We start from the raw sequence: 14,860 nt of genomic DNA on the forward strand, positions 1-14,860 counted from the left end.
TTTTAAAATCATGCCTGACATTTAATATTGCCAAAAATAGTATTCAGCACTTTCCAAATGTTATCAAATATTATTATTATTAAGATTGGAAAAGTGCACAAAGATTAAACTTTTAACATTAAAAATCAGATCAATAGTTGCCGAGATATCGTCTGTTTTTCGTTTTTTTAATTCTTTGTAAAGTAATTAGGCCGATGCAAATATTTTTCAAAGTTTTTGTCACACGGCCCTGGTCAAAAAATATAAAAATTAAAATAACAAGCCATTGTTTCAACACTTGCTTGAAAAAAGTGTTTTAAAATACATTGTATACTAGTTCAGATATCTATTTATTATTAATTTTCAAAATTTGACGGAAACTAAAATTCTAGTTATTTTTTGCTCTGCAGTACATCGAAAATTCACAAAAATTCAACAGATTTTTGAACTAACCCAAACATGATTCTAAACGCAGGGGAATTAACTTTAAATTGAAACAAGTTGATTGCTTAAAATAGAATTTGTACCAGCCTTGAATGTAAATTAATTTTTAAAGTCAAAAATGATAATTTTAGATTAATTTTCACTTTTTCGAAAAAAAAATCCAAGGTGATCAAACATGGTACTTCTACAAATGAATCAATAATATACACAGTTTATCTAGAAGCAATCAAAATTAACAATCATTAAATGGTGATGTATTTTTATCGTATCAATGATGGGTGCTATTCGATAGAAAATTTGTACAATTGCCATATTTTAGAATTTTTTTTTCATAAATTCATAAAATCAACAGTTCTCTTTTACTAAATTTTTTTTTTATTTGGTCCCAAAATCACATCAATAAATTATAAAATGGGTAAATGAGAATAAAACTTTTAGTGAAAAAATGTTTCAAAGCGTGTAAATTTTTTTTCAGTATTGTCGTCATTATTACTTACAACTTTGCTGGAGACACTATTACGATCAGAAATTCTTTGGCACAATACAGATTTTCGAATACATTTTCGCATTTTTTTTTCAGTCAAATAAAAAAAATAGATATGAAATCAATTTTCCATTTGTTCTATAGAGATAATACATTTCTACACAAAATATAAACAATGCTCGTTCAACTTATCAATGCCCTTGTGCTCTCTTGTACTATTTAGATAAGAATCCCAGCTAGTTTGTTAAAACAGAGCACACCGTCATCGATATTTAATTAAACATTCAGTTAGATCAGCTTGGTACTTTTGAAGCCTACCATTGCCTTTTTTTCATTTTTTGAATAAAATTAAGTCAGTATGAACATTTTAAGGAGGTAACAAAAACTAACATTCTAGTAATTTTCCACATATTTTGTTCATTGTTTTTTTTTTTAAGTGTGGTTCTGGTACTTTATTAACATTCAAACGAATACTTTTTTTAATTCGTTTGAGTGTCAATAAAGTATCATAAGCTTACAACTTCTACTAAGCCAATATTTCAATCAACAGCCTTACCTTATATAAATAACCTCATCCGCAGAGCCGTAATCAAGCCCAACTTTTTCTCAACCAACGCAAAAAACTTTACCTTCACCCACTTAGCAACAGTAGCTCAAAGTAGTTCAATCATTAGTTCATCGTTTTAAACTCACATCGTTTGGTTGCCATAGCTCAATCCCGGACTATTGGCAGCGAATCAGAACAATTCAGCACAACTTTCTGTGATCTTTACCGCGATGAAGAGGTGATGGTGGTGTGGGCAATCAATTTCTGCTTGTCGGTGCAAGTTTCCACCACCCACAAGTTGGCGGTGGGTGGTGGTGTTTGGGTTATGCGGTCTGACCAGAGACCGCACCAGTCGGTCGACAAGAGTGAGAGTTGTTCATTCGATAACTACATATGTTTGCAAGTGGTTTCCACGTATAATTACGGTTTTCCGCGGTCGTCCGCCGCACCGGGAATTTGCTTCCGGGTTGGGAGGGTTCACGGTCGGAGGGGGGGAAGGATTGTAGGTTAAGGTAATAGTGACTCTCGGAACGATGACGCGTCTGGACCAGGGAGTGATAAACATTGAATATTCAATAGAAGAAACAAAATTCTGTGTTATTTTAAAGAAAAATTAAAAATTCTAGAACACTTCAAGAAAATCTTCAAATAAAACCCACGTCATAAAGCTATTGCTATTATTCTACTGTAGACAGCGTATAAAAGGTCATAATAATAACAAACACAACAAAACAACTAGAAAACCCAGCCAACAGGAAATAAAAATTGCACTTTTTACCGCCCCTCGTGATTCTTACTACTATTTGGGTTGGAACAACTTAATTGACGTTTTATTCGTTTCCGGTTTTTATTCTCACCCATTTCTTACCCCTGGATGGCGGCAACACAACATCACATGGCTGGCTAAACTTCAACCTCTCGCAGTCGATCCCAAGTTCAGCGCGCCGATTTCGAACGTGACCGTTCCGGTGGGCCGGGAAGGCGTCATGACGTGCACGGTGCATGATTTACACAAATATAAGGTAATTGTCCGCGCAATTACGCGGGTTTTGTAGAGGATTGAAAGGAGCATTTTTTTCTTGATTGGTTATTTTTGAGTTTTTTTTTTAATTTTCTGATTTTTTTTCCTAATTATAATAATACAATTAATTTTTCCGGATTTCTTTAAGGTTGCATGGCTCAGGGTTGACACTCAAACGATATTGACCATCGAGACGCTGGTCATTACCAAAAGTGAGCGAGTTTCGATAACACACACTGAGCAGCGAATTTGGCAGCTAAGGATCAAGGACATTCAAGAGTCCGACAAGGGTTGGTACATGTGCCAGATCAATACCGACCCCATGAAAAGTCAAATGGGTTATTTGGACGTTGTCGGTAAGTAGAAATCATCAAATTAGCAAAAATAACACAATAAAATATTAACAAAATTAACAAAATTAACAAAGTTAAAAAAAACAACAAAATTAACAAAATAAACAAAATAAACAAAATTAACAAAATTAACAAAATTAACAAAATTAACAAAATTAACAAAGTTAAAAAAAACAACAAAATTAACAAAATAAACAAAATTAACAAAATTAACAAAATTAACAAAATTAACAAAATTAACAAAATTAACAAAATTAACAAAATTAACAAAATTAACAAAATTAACAAAATTAACAAAATTAACAAAATTAACAAAATTAACAAAATTAACAAAATTAACAAAATTAACAAAATTAACAAAATTAACAAAATTAACAAAATTAACAAAATTAACAAAATTAACAAAATTAACAAAATTAACAAAATTAACAAAATTAACAAAATTAACAAAATTAACAAAATTAACAAAATTAACAAAATTAACAAAATTAACAAAATTAACAAAATTAACAAAATTCACAAAATTTACAAAATTAACAAAATTATTGCAAACAACCACCTTTATTGAATAACACAACACAGCAAACAAAACTGAAAATTTATCACCTGCTACTAAACACGTTCACACCGCCATCAAGCAAAAACAAAACACAAACAAACACACTTTCACCCCCTCCTCGAAAGCAAAAACATATTGATCAAAACAGTAACCCCCCTTCTCCCGCAACACCCCTCCGCCTGCCTGGCATATTATTTCTACAAATTCCTCTAATCACTGATTTGCGTGCCTGCAGATAGGATAATAATTTACCTTTAACTGCCCACGAACGAGAGACCCTTTTCGGGGTTTAACTTTGACTGTGGTGGTGGTGAGGCGCCCCACAACAGTCACACTTTTGGAGGAAGTCGACTAAAAGAGTCTAAGAATAGTTAAGGAGTGGGTGGCTTCCAGAATTGGCGGCGGAGGGTGGTAGTGTTAAAATTTTAATCATAACCATTTACATTTGTGTTTTTAGGTCTTCACTACCACCACCCTAGCAAAGTTTTGCGACACAGGCAAAGTGGGGTGCACTGATAGTTGAAATGACGCATATGTAATTGATTTCGTTTGTTTTGTGTGAATAAAAGCACAGTCTCATAAAAATACAATTTTAAGTTTTAACAGAGAACTTCCAAAATGTATCAATTTAAATATGAAATTAAGGAAAATTTATAGGACCGTTCAAAACATTTGATAAAGAAACTATTTTTTTTAACTTCTCCAGAATTTTAATGGAAACAGACATACAATCAAAGTGCATTTTCACATGTATAGCATAATTAAACCTCTTTTAAAATATTTTGAATTGTTGTGAAATTTTAATGTACAATACTGCAAAGTGCTTTTTTGACCAAATTTCGTCGAAACTAAGAGTTTAGTTTAAAATTAAATTACAATCACAACAACTGTACCAGTGCTTTTATTTATTAAAATGTTGAAACCAAAGCATGCTGTTTCTATTTTTTCGTCATCTGTCAGAGACTCAGAGTCATTATACGGTGGACTCTCTGGTTGTCGATCTTCTCGATATCAATATTGCTCTGTCAATATTTTTTTCAGTCCCGTCAAGAAGATTGCTTTGATTTTTCGTTCTATAATTTGATAACTCCCTCTCTCGACGGACCGTTCAATATCGACAATGAGAGAGTGACAAGAAAAATTTAAAATTTTGGGAAATCTGAAGAGATACCCCCTGGATCGATTCTTTAAGCAATAATAAGTTACTGTGCCAATTTTGAGTCAAATCGGTTAAGGCTAAGGGGTCGCTTTTTATCGTTGAAGTTTATATGGGGAAAATCGCTAAAATGTATGCAGAAAAACATCGTTTTAATATTTTTCTGCCAGGTGGCGCGGGTCTCGCCCAAAATTTTCCAAGAGTAAGATTCTTGTAGGAAATTTAATTCCCTGCAACTTTGTCGAAGGGTGCAAGAAGATCCGAGTTGATCCTGATGAGTTATTAGCAATGCGATGAAAAGAAATTGGCTTATATACTTGAAAGAATATAAGGGGTAATAAGAAGTACATAAGAAAATATTTTTTACTAGAAAAATCATCAAAAATCAGGATTACCTCGGATCGTTTTGCACCGTTCGACAAAGTTGTAGGAAATTAAATTTCCTACAAGAATCTTACTCTTGGAAAATTTTGGGCGAGACCCGCGCCACCTGGCAGAAAAATATTAAAACGATGTTTTTCTGCATACATTTTTGCGATTTTCCCCATATAAACTTCAACGGTAAAAAGCGACCCCTTAACCTTTACCGATTTGGCTCAAAATTTGCACAGATACTTATTTTTGCCTAAGGAATCGAATCAGAGGGTATCCCTGATGTAATTTTTTTAATTGTCACCCTACTGTACATACTAGCCCGGGTCAAAAAAATTAAAGTGGCTCAAATCAAAAATTATATGAGATTGCCCAAAAGAGTACTCAAAATGGAGGCTCAGGCCAAAATTTCAGCCCATTTGGTTGAAAACTGGCTTGCCTTGAGCAGGAACAAGTTTAAATGGGAATTAACCCGTAAAACTGGAGCATTTAGGTAAATTGCCCTGTACAAGTCAGCCTTTAACAAATGACGACTTTTGCATACCATGGGGTCCTAGGGGATGGTCTGGGGAACAATTCCTCCGAAAGGTGCAAGACGATCCGAAGCCCCTGGTCTTGCCTTGAACCGGATTCATTCCGGCGTCGCAGAAATTTTCATGGTCCCAGCTAAATGTATAGGGAAAAATCAAAGCACACTAAGAAGGCCGCCTCGATCGAAAACGACGAAGTTGACTTTATAGCTGTCGGCCACCATTGCTAGTACCAACCACTAGTGTCTTCCTTTTTATCTACAAGGACTTCGCCGCCCTGGGCTCCTAAGTGTATGAAAGTATGGCACGGAGCGACGGCGCCGAATACCCATATTTACACAAAGAATTTTAGAGCGCCCGCCGCGGGATTCGAACCGGCGACCTCTGGATTGTGAGTCCAGTGCGCGGTCCGATTGATCCACACGGGCGGGACTAGGCCGCCTCGATCAGAGGACGCCAAATGGCAATCAACCACCACGTGGCAGGAGGGTATCATCTATTTTGGCTTTTAAAGTGGTTTGTTATTTCTAAAACACTTTATTCAACCAGTTATTTGATCAAAAACACCGTAACAACGCTAAATGTAATTTTTAAGCCTAATTTGAAGTTATTTTCCTGCCACGTGGTGGTTGATTGCCATTTGGCGTCCTCTGATCGAGGCGGCCTTCTTAGTGTGCTTTGATTTTTCCCTATACATTTAGCTGGGACCATGAAAATTTCTGCGACGCCGGAATGAATCCGGTTCAAGGCAAGACCAGGGGCTTCGGATCGTCTTGCACCCTTCGGAGGAATTGTTCCCCAGACCATCCCCTAGGACCCCATGGTATGCAAAAGTCGTCATTTGTTAAAGGCTGACTTGTACAGGGCAATTTACCTAAATGCTCCAGTTTTACGGGTTAATTCCCATTTAAACTTGTTCCTGCTCAAGGCAAGCCAGTTTTCAACCAAATGGGCTGAAATTTTGGCCTGAGCCTCCATTTTGAGTACTCTTTCGGGCAATCTCATATAATTTTTGATTTGAGCAACTTTAATTTTTTTGACCCGGGCTAGTACATACACTTTGAAAAATATTAACAGCTGCTTCATTCTTAATTCAGAGCAAAAACCATATTTTATTTCATATTTTGATATACATAGCATAACTAAAATAAAAATTAACCTAAAGTTTTTATTGTTTTTTCGGCCGTTGTTATTGATTTAATTAATTATTATAATTTGTTAATTTGTCAAATTACGTAAATCTTAGTAGTACTTTATCAATGGCATTATCTTAGAATTCAAGTTCATACCATGATATTTATACAAATTCATTCCATGATATTTGTATTTTTTTTATTAATACAAATTTATAAATCATTTTCTAATTCCAGTTTAAATTTAATTTAAATATTTATTTTTTACTTTGAAATGTTGAAATAAATTTGTATACATATTGTTTTATTTTGTTTTGCCTGCCTTACCTCACTGAGGCAAGGCTATAAAATCACTCGAAAAATTAACTTCTCAAATACACCTCCTAGATATACCTTCACGTATACCTATCGACTCAGAATCAAATCCTGAACAAATGTCTGTGGGGATGTGTGTAGACATGATTTTTTTTCCACACGATTATCTCAGAACTGGCTGAACCGATTTTGGCCGGATCCGCCTTATTCTGTTCCTTTTAGGGTCCCCTAAGACCCTATTAAATTTTATTCTGTTTAATGAAGTACGTTTAAAGTTATGCCAAGAAAAAGTTTTTTTGTAGCTACAAAAAAGGGTGATTTTTGCATAACATCAAAGGCCGGATCTTTTTGCTTACGCGCGAGAGTCGCGCAGCATGCGTAGGGATTTTGGTCTGACCACGCGGGGATTGGCAGCCACACCCCCTTGCATGCGTATCGCCCGGTTGCCACATTGCGTCTCTTCTGGAAAAAATCTGTTTTAATTATGTTGCTGCATCATTTTGTCTCGACAAAGATTTACACGAACTTTTTACTGAAATATTTAACTCATGAAACTTTTCTCCTTTATTTTGGAGAGTTGGTAAAAAAAAAGAATTGAAAATTGCTGTTCTAGTAAAATCAATAATTATAAAAAACTAAATGATTTTTTTTTAAATAAATTTAAAAAACTCTTAAATAAATTCGTAAATTCAACATGAATGCGAGGAAGGCACCAACCACCTCAAGGTGGATTAAGTAACGTTTTATTTTTACTTTTTATCTATATTTGTTTTGATGTGTGATGTTTTGATCTGTTTTTCTTTTGTTTTGGAGCAGGCCTTTGTTTTCTATTTGATTTAAATTTGACTTAATCTTGACTTTATTCTTATTCCAATAATATTCGATTTTTTCAGCTCTATTTTTTACTCTTCCAGGTTTGTTTTTGCAACTGCTGTCTTATTTTTCAATGATTCCACAAAGTTTCTAGTTTGACTCTGTTTTTTGATTTTGCGATTTTTTTTTATTTGATTTGATATTTTTTTAATGCTTTACTTTAGTTTTTTTTGTATTTTTATGTTGCTTCAGTTTTGCCGCTAATACACTTTTAATTTTTTTTAATTGAGGTTTGGATTTGCATAGTATTCTTGTTTTGATTTTATTTCATGTTTTTATTAACTTGCTCGACTTTTTCTGTCGTTTTATGTCAAAACATTGAAAAATATTGAAATATTTTCTAATATTGAAGAAGACTTTTATCCTTTTGTTCTGTAAGGCAAAATGATCAAATTTCAAGGGGAATTTGATTTCGGGAAAATAACAAAATTGGATAACTCTCTTGCCTGTTCAATAATTCAAATGTTATTGTTTATTTTTTCATTTTAACCCAAAGGAAAGATTAGCAGTTCTGTTCTAAGATGTAGCATAAATTTTGGGAAAACCCTTTTTTTTGCCTTTTTCCATTGAAAATCAGTTGCATTTTTGCAAAGTTGTTGTGGAATAATAGTTGTTCAACGGCTATTTTGGTGATGTCGAGAAAACTTCGTTTCTCTTATGTTATTTTCTTTCGAAGGCTGTATTCAGGGTTTTCAGATCAAAATTGCGTAAATCGGTTCAAATACCAAAAAATCTTGTAAAATTATGATGGTTTAGTTAGTTTTCTGCCTCAAAGGATTGAATTGACATTTTCATCAAAATAAAAATTTGATAAATTTTTCGATTTTCAAAACTTGTTCATTTAAATCAAAAAGATGTTCAAAAAAGAAAATCGTTCAATATCTGTCAAAATGTTGCAAAGTTAATGGTAGATCTTTATTCTGGATAGACACTTGAAAAGTCTGGCATTCCCAGATTTATTTGACAACCTGGCAACTCTGGCTTTATCTCAGCAACCAATCTTCAATATTTTTATATGCAAATTTTGGAAAATTTAATGAATACAACTCGACAACGGTGAACGATATCAAAATTTATGTTAAGTTCTCTTCGATTTGATTTTTTTTAATCTAAAAATAAAAAAAAAATATGATTCGATTTTTACACTTTTTTTTCAAAAATCAAAAATTACAGAAAGTGGAGGAATTGGCAACACTGGCAAAAAGTACAACAAAATAATTTCAAAAAAATTGCTCATTATTGGGAGAAAATGGCTCTAAGGTTCTTAAAAACATTCAAGAAAGCAAATCTTAACTTCACAAAAGTAGGTTTACATGCTTAAAACACAGTTTAAAAAAAAAACAAAGAATGCTAAATTATATAACAAATTAACAGTGTACCCTGCCTCCTTCTCCCACAAATGACATTCCAACTATGCCGTGGTCGTTACCACAGTAATGGTAGCCAACGGCAGCAGACTTCTGGCAGACTTGCCTGCCGGTGCGTAAGTCTTCCGTAGAGGAAGGCCCCGAAATCACCTCACCCTCCACCTCCCCTCATTAATGCCAGTGGTGGCGGTGGCTTACCTCCTTCTTTTCCTTCCCCTCCCCCATTAATTCCCCTCACCGAAATGCTACGAAAGGTGCGAATTTCGGAAATACAAACACTTTGTCTTTGATGGGCAAAGTGGTACCCCTTTTTCATTTTGATTTTCCTTTTTCTTCCATGGAAGGAAAACATTCTCGGAAAATCACATAAAACTAACCAAAGCCAAGTGTCTTTCGCGATGGCGACAAGCGATTTTCCGTCATTTGTGATGCAACGTGTTTTTTTCGTTCTCTTTTTTTTTTTTGGTGGCCTCCGAAATTAAACCGACATAAAATTAATGACTGTTGGCAATTAGGTAAGAGCTGGAAATCATGCAAGAAAATTGTGACGACGACGGCGGTGGAAATCTGTGACTGCGACAAAACTATGGTTGTGACCCTGTGACGGCGCGGCCAGGTGACTTGGTCAAGTCTGTTTTGCTTTTGCTTTATGGGCGCTCAAACTCTTCAAAGGAGTAGAGCTAGAAATTAAAACTGTTTTGACCGGCTTAGGCAGCTATCTGGTTGTTGGCATCTTTGGTAGAACATTGTTCTTGGATGTTTTTGTTCGTTTTTATTACTCAATTAAGGGAATCGCCGAACACGGTTCAGTTTGATTGTTTTGAATTTAAATGTGATTTGTTATTCAACATATTTTAGTTTCTTGCTGGACAAAAAGTTCATGTGAAGCATGTCAAAGACTAGATTTGAATAGAAATTATGACTTGTACTGATTAAACTCAATTCAAAACAGATCTGTTTTCTTTTGTTACAAATGTGTCTGACTAATTCCAATTTCCAAAATTTCCATTTTCCAACAGTCCCCCCGGACATCTTGGACCACCAAACCAGCCAGGACCTCACCGTTCCCGAAGGCTTCAACGTGACACTGACCTGCACCGCCAGTGGCGTACCCGATCCGACCATCCTGTGGAAGCGTGCCGGCGAAAAACCGCTTCCCCTGCTCCTGCCCGGGGATGACCTCTTCGCAGGAAGTGAGTCCCTTTTTTCGGGGGGCGAGAGTCCTTCTCTACCTCACATAATCTTAATTAGTCCATGGCGATGAATTTATTAGCGATAAACTTAACCGTGTTGGTTTTCTGGAATTTCTCCCTCTTTTTCCCCTTAAGGTAAGCTCGTAACCGCCCACGAGGGGTCCGTGTTGAATATCTTCAACATCCAGCGGGACAACGCCGGTGCGTACCATTGCATTGCGTCCAACGGAGTGTCCCCGACCGTCAGCAAGCGGATCCTGGTCACGGTGGACTGTAAGTCTTGGCTGACCATCTGCGCCGCCATCATTAAATCGCAAATGTGTGACTTGCTTTCCTTCTTTATAGTCGCACCAATTGTGCGCGTTCCGGCCCGGCAGTACACCGCAGAAATTGGCCAGAATGTGACGCTGGAGTGCTTCGTCGAGTCCCACCCGGACCCGGTTGCGTACTGGATGCGGGGCAAGGGCGAGCTTATACTGCCAGGTGAGGAGTTATTTTTCTTAACATTTTTTTAACCAAGTAAAGTCAACTGGGCGTTAAAACCTAGTTTACAGCCGATTATTCAAGTAAATAAAGCGGAATGACAAGCTTACAACAGGAGTGACATTGAAAGATTTTAATTCATTTTTTCAAATATCATTCAACTGGTAAGACTTTTCTCATAATTTATTTATACATGTACTGGGGTAGGTGATTTATTTAAAAAAATGCAATGTAATTTTGATAACTTTATATAAAATTTATATTGATACATGTATATTATTACAATTTTTTTCAAGAAAGTATGATATTTTTCCCGCCAAAACCATCTATGTAGTGATTATTTCAAATTAACTAATAAATTTGTTCTACAGAAAATGCCTTCAAATCTGAAGATTTATTTGATTTCTGTCAATAGCTCGTACCACTCGTAACTTATAAACTAATAATAGTACTGGTAAAAAAATATATAACAAATCAATGATAATTTATGTTGTTTGAAATTTTGAACAGTTTGAAAATAGTCAAAATTATTTTTAAATTTGAAAATACAAATAAGGAACCATTCATAAACCATATGGAACCACTTTATGTGAATTCTGTATCGTATTTTGCGTATTTCCTAAAAAAAATAAAAATCTCTGCGAAAAATGCAATGGAGATTGTTTGAGGTTGATTAAACTTCAACTTCCAATACAATTTTGGTGCTGACGATGATGCTTTAGATAACAAATAATGCCTTTGGATTTTTCGGACAGACATCAACTTTCAAAAATATTTGCAGCATCAGAAAAATCTTTACGGATTGCTATCCCTAGTAACATTTTAGGTTTTAAGTAGACCATAAAAGCCTATTTAGGCCTGTAAGTTTAAAAATTTCTACTTTGGATACATTTCACAAGCCTTAAAATCAAATTAAAATTATTTTGAAACAATTTATTTTTATTTGCTGGAGTTGATGTCATAGGAAGAAGCAAACAAACTTTTATATTAAAATCTGTTTTTTTTTTTCTTATGAGATATTTGTTTTGTTTTTAATTCTGATAAAGTTTTTAAACACAATTTTGTTTAGTGGAATATATGTTAAAATTTCATTTTAGATAATTTACCAATAAACGCACAATTATGATTTTTATTAATTAGGTAAATTTTGAATAATTTTTTAAAAATTAAAACTTCCTTTAAAATATCATAAGTGTGACAAAATATTATTTTCCATTCTTTTTTTCAGCCCAAAGTTGCTTTTTGGTAATTTCACCTTTAAATACATTTGTGTAAAGTCAATGGGGTGTAATGACTTAATCATTTTTCCAGCAAAGCATTTTTACCTTTTGGGGTGAAATTAAAATTTCAAAAAATCTTTTTTCTCACGATGTAGAACAAATCAATACCAAATTTTAAAGGTTGTTTAAGGCCCTAAAAAGGTTTTAAAGAATAGCTTTGCTCTCTGAATTTAATTACCATTTTTATTTGCCATTACGATCATACTGATCAACCCTGATGGTTTACAGTCAAAAACCTATTCATTGAGTCAAACTAATGATGCAAATGGCTTAATTGGTAATATTTTTGCCCTTAATAATGTTTATGCCAAATTTAAATATAACATAAACTTTTCAACAAATTGGCCGATTTACGGAAAATAAAGTAAGCTTTAGGCAAAATTTTCATGTTTTTTTTATTTAATCAAAAATTAATAAAAATTATGTTCTCAAACACAAGTTTAAATGCCCATTGAATTATTTTATAAACCTAATTGCAGAATATTTTTTTGTAGATTTTTTTGTTCTCTTTGGAAATTTGTTGATTTTCTTTTTTTGGATGAATCCACCTTCTTAAATATGATTATTCGATTTGACTGACCCAAAAACCTTAAAAACCATAATAAATTTCGTTTTTTTTTATGACTCGACTACTTTTTAAAGGTTAAGATATACATTTTTTAAAAGAAATATATTGCTTGAGGTTTTATGAGAAATTTTGGAAATCGATTCAATTTTATCAACACAGTTCCTTTTTATGCTATTTAGAAAAAAACTTGATAAGAAAAAAATAAAACAAAAAAAATGCCAAGGTAGTTCACAAATATCTTGACAAAAGATTCAGCAAATCAAGAGCTGCAAATATTGCATTTTAAAACCAGTGTTGAAACTCCTTTTTGGTTTACAGCAGCGGGATTGAATTTTTATTTCACTAAAAAGAATCAAAGATTTTTCTAAACGTCAAATAGGAACAGGTTTATTTTCTCATAACAATTAGAAAACAAATGCGTTGTTTATGATGATCATTTTCACTTCTATCAGGTTCAACCGAAGTGAAGCACTTTGCCGAGCACGTGTACAAGGTGTCGATGCACACCCAGATCCACCTGCAGCGGAACAGCGACTTTGGCATCTACAAGTGCGTGGCGAAGAACGGGCTCGGCATCTCCGAGGATGCCATCAAGATCCAGAAGCGGATAAGTATGATGTTTTTAAGTCTGATAAGTGTAAATTTTAATCGAAACTTATTTTTTAGGTAAAATCACAATCCAAGATGACCCACCCACAATTGTGCTTGATGAGCGACACGAAAAGAAACTTGGCAAGACTGTCAGTCAGAAGAATCAGTTTCGGGAGTTGGTTCTGTTGGCCAAAAATTCCGTTGATTCTGGGGCTAATGGACGTCACCCTGCAACGGCAGTGATCCTTTTGGTGGGTTTTCTATCTTGGATGATATGTTCTTGACTGATTCAAGTTAGACAGAGATTGATTATTGTAAAGCATAAGTCATCAGACATATAAATATACGACCCATTTTTGACTAGTGATGATAAGGCCTCTAAATTAAACCGCAATTCGAAATTATACGATCCAAATTGTTGAACACTATGAATAATGATAACTAGAATTATTAAAATCTTACCATACGCGCTAATAATTAATAAAAAAATAAAGCTGTAAATATAACTGTAATTAGTATAGAGAAATTTGTATAAAATTATTCATCCGAATGACCATTCCATAAATATCGCAGTTTTCGATATTAGTTTAACACAAAAATTTAAAAATAGCTTTGAAATTTATGCCGTAGTGTATGTATTAAAAAGTAATTTTTATAGTATCAAATAAAATTATCAAGAAGTTCACAAAATTCAAACACAATTCGACTGCCCTAATAATTCCACCACACTGCCATCTGCTGATGAACACAATAAACTGAAGCGTTTGCTTGACAACGCACACGCTTCTCTTTCTTTGAATTTTTATTGCTTGCTATCCATGCGTTCGCGTTCACGCTTGTGCGACTGCGCGAAGAAGAATTTTTTATAGCTTGCTGATTGCTTTTTTTAAGCAGTCTGAAGAATTTGAATTAGTAAAGAATGATTTTAATTAATTAATTATTTTTTTCAAAAGTAATGTAAAGTTATAAAAACGAAATGGTTTTTCTTTAAATTTTATTACGCTGTATTAATTTGAGTAAAGACTCAAAATAATTGCAATTCATCATTTTAAGGTGTATAAAAATATTTTGAAATTATTAATCAACTAGATATCATTGTACCTCGAAGTAACCCATCAATTTATTAATCTGCCCACGTAAACACCATTGCAAAGAACCCACCTCCGACACCGGCATTGAACTTGAAACCGGGTCCCCGCGAGTGGATCGGTGCACTGCAAACGAAACAAAAAGCACATACAATCATGCGAAAGCAAAGAGAGGGAGAGAGAGGGAAAAACAGCGAATCAAATCAAACAATAAACAAACAAAAAAACGTAAGTTGAGTCAGCCGATCAACGATAAGAGCGTTTCTCAGCAGAAAAAGAGATAAAAAAAATGAGAGATAAGAAAATGACACAAAGAAAGAAATCAAAAAAGGAAATGACAAAACCGGGTAAGAAACTGAAATGAAAGCGAAATTTGAACCAAAAAGCGCAAGCAAAACAGAACAAAAAAAGCAGTTGTTGCTCACACAGCTGCGGGCATGATTTAATATAAATCGATGAAATTGGAGACGAATTGATTAATTCGTGCCCTCCGGGGAGGAGTATGGCATGCCAGCAGGAAGAAG

General features: G+C 34.1%; 1 protein-coding gene across 1 annotated transcript in view; it reads left to right on the top strand.

Moving 5' to 3' along the window:
* Positions 1-13,770, top strand: part of LOC6049439 (lachesin) — a 46,121-nt gene extending 32,351 nt beyond the window's left edge. The window contains exons 2-8 of the mRNA XM_038258186.1: positions 2,379-2,476; positions 2,624-2,831; positions 10,153-10,326; positions 10,462-10,599; positions 10,672-10,809; positions 13,110-13,268; positions 13,324-13,770. Coding sequence (XP_038114114.1) covers positions 2,379-2,476; positions 2,624-2,831; positions 10,153-10,326; positions 10,462-10,599; positions 10,672-10,809; positions 13,110-13,268; positions 13,324-13,532 — 1,124 coding nt within the window. The 3' untranslated portion in view covers positions 13,533-13,770. The remainder of the gene's footprint in view (positions 1-2,378; positions 2,477-2,623; positions 2,832-10,152; positions 10,327-10,461; positions 10,600-10,671; positions 10,810-13,109; positions 13,269-13,323) is intronic.
* The last annotated feature ends 1,090 nt before the right edge of the window (positions 13,771-14,860 follow it).

This window comes from Culex quinquefasciatus, chromosome 2, assembly GCF_015732765.1.
Source record: "Culex quinquefasciatus strain JHB chromosome 2, VPISU_Cqui_1.0_pri_paternal, whole genome shotgun sequence".
Taxonomy (NCBI): Eukaryota; Metazoa; Arthropoda; class Insecta; order Diptera; family Culicidae; genus Culex; species Culex quinquefasciatus.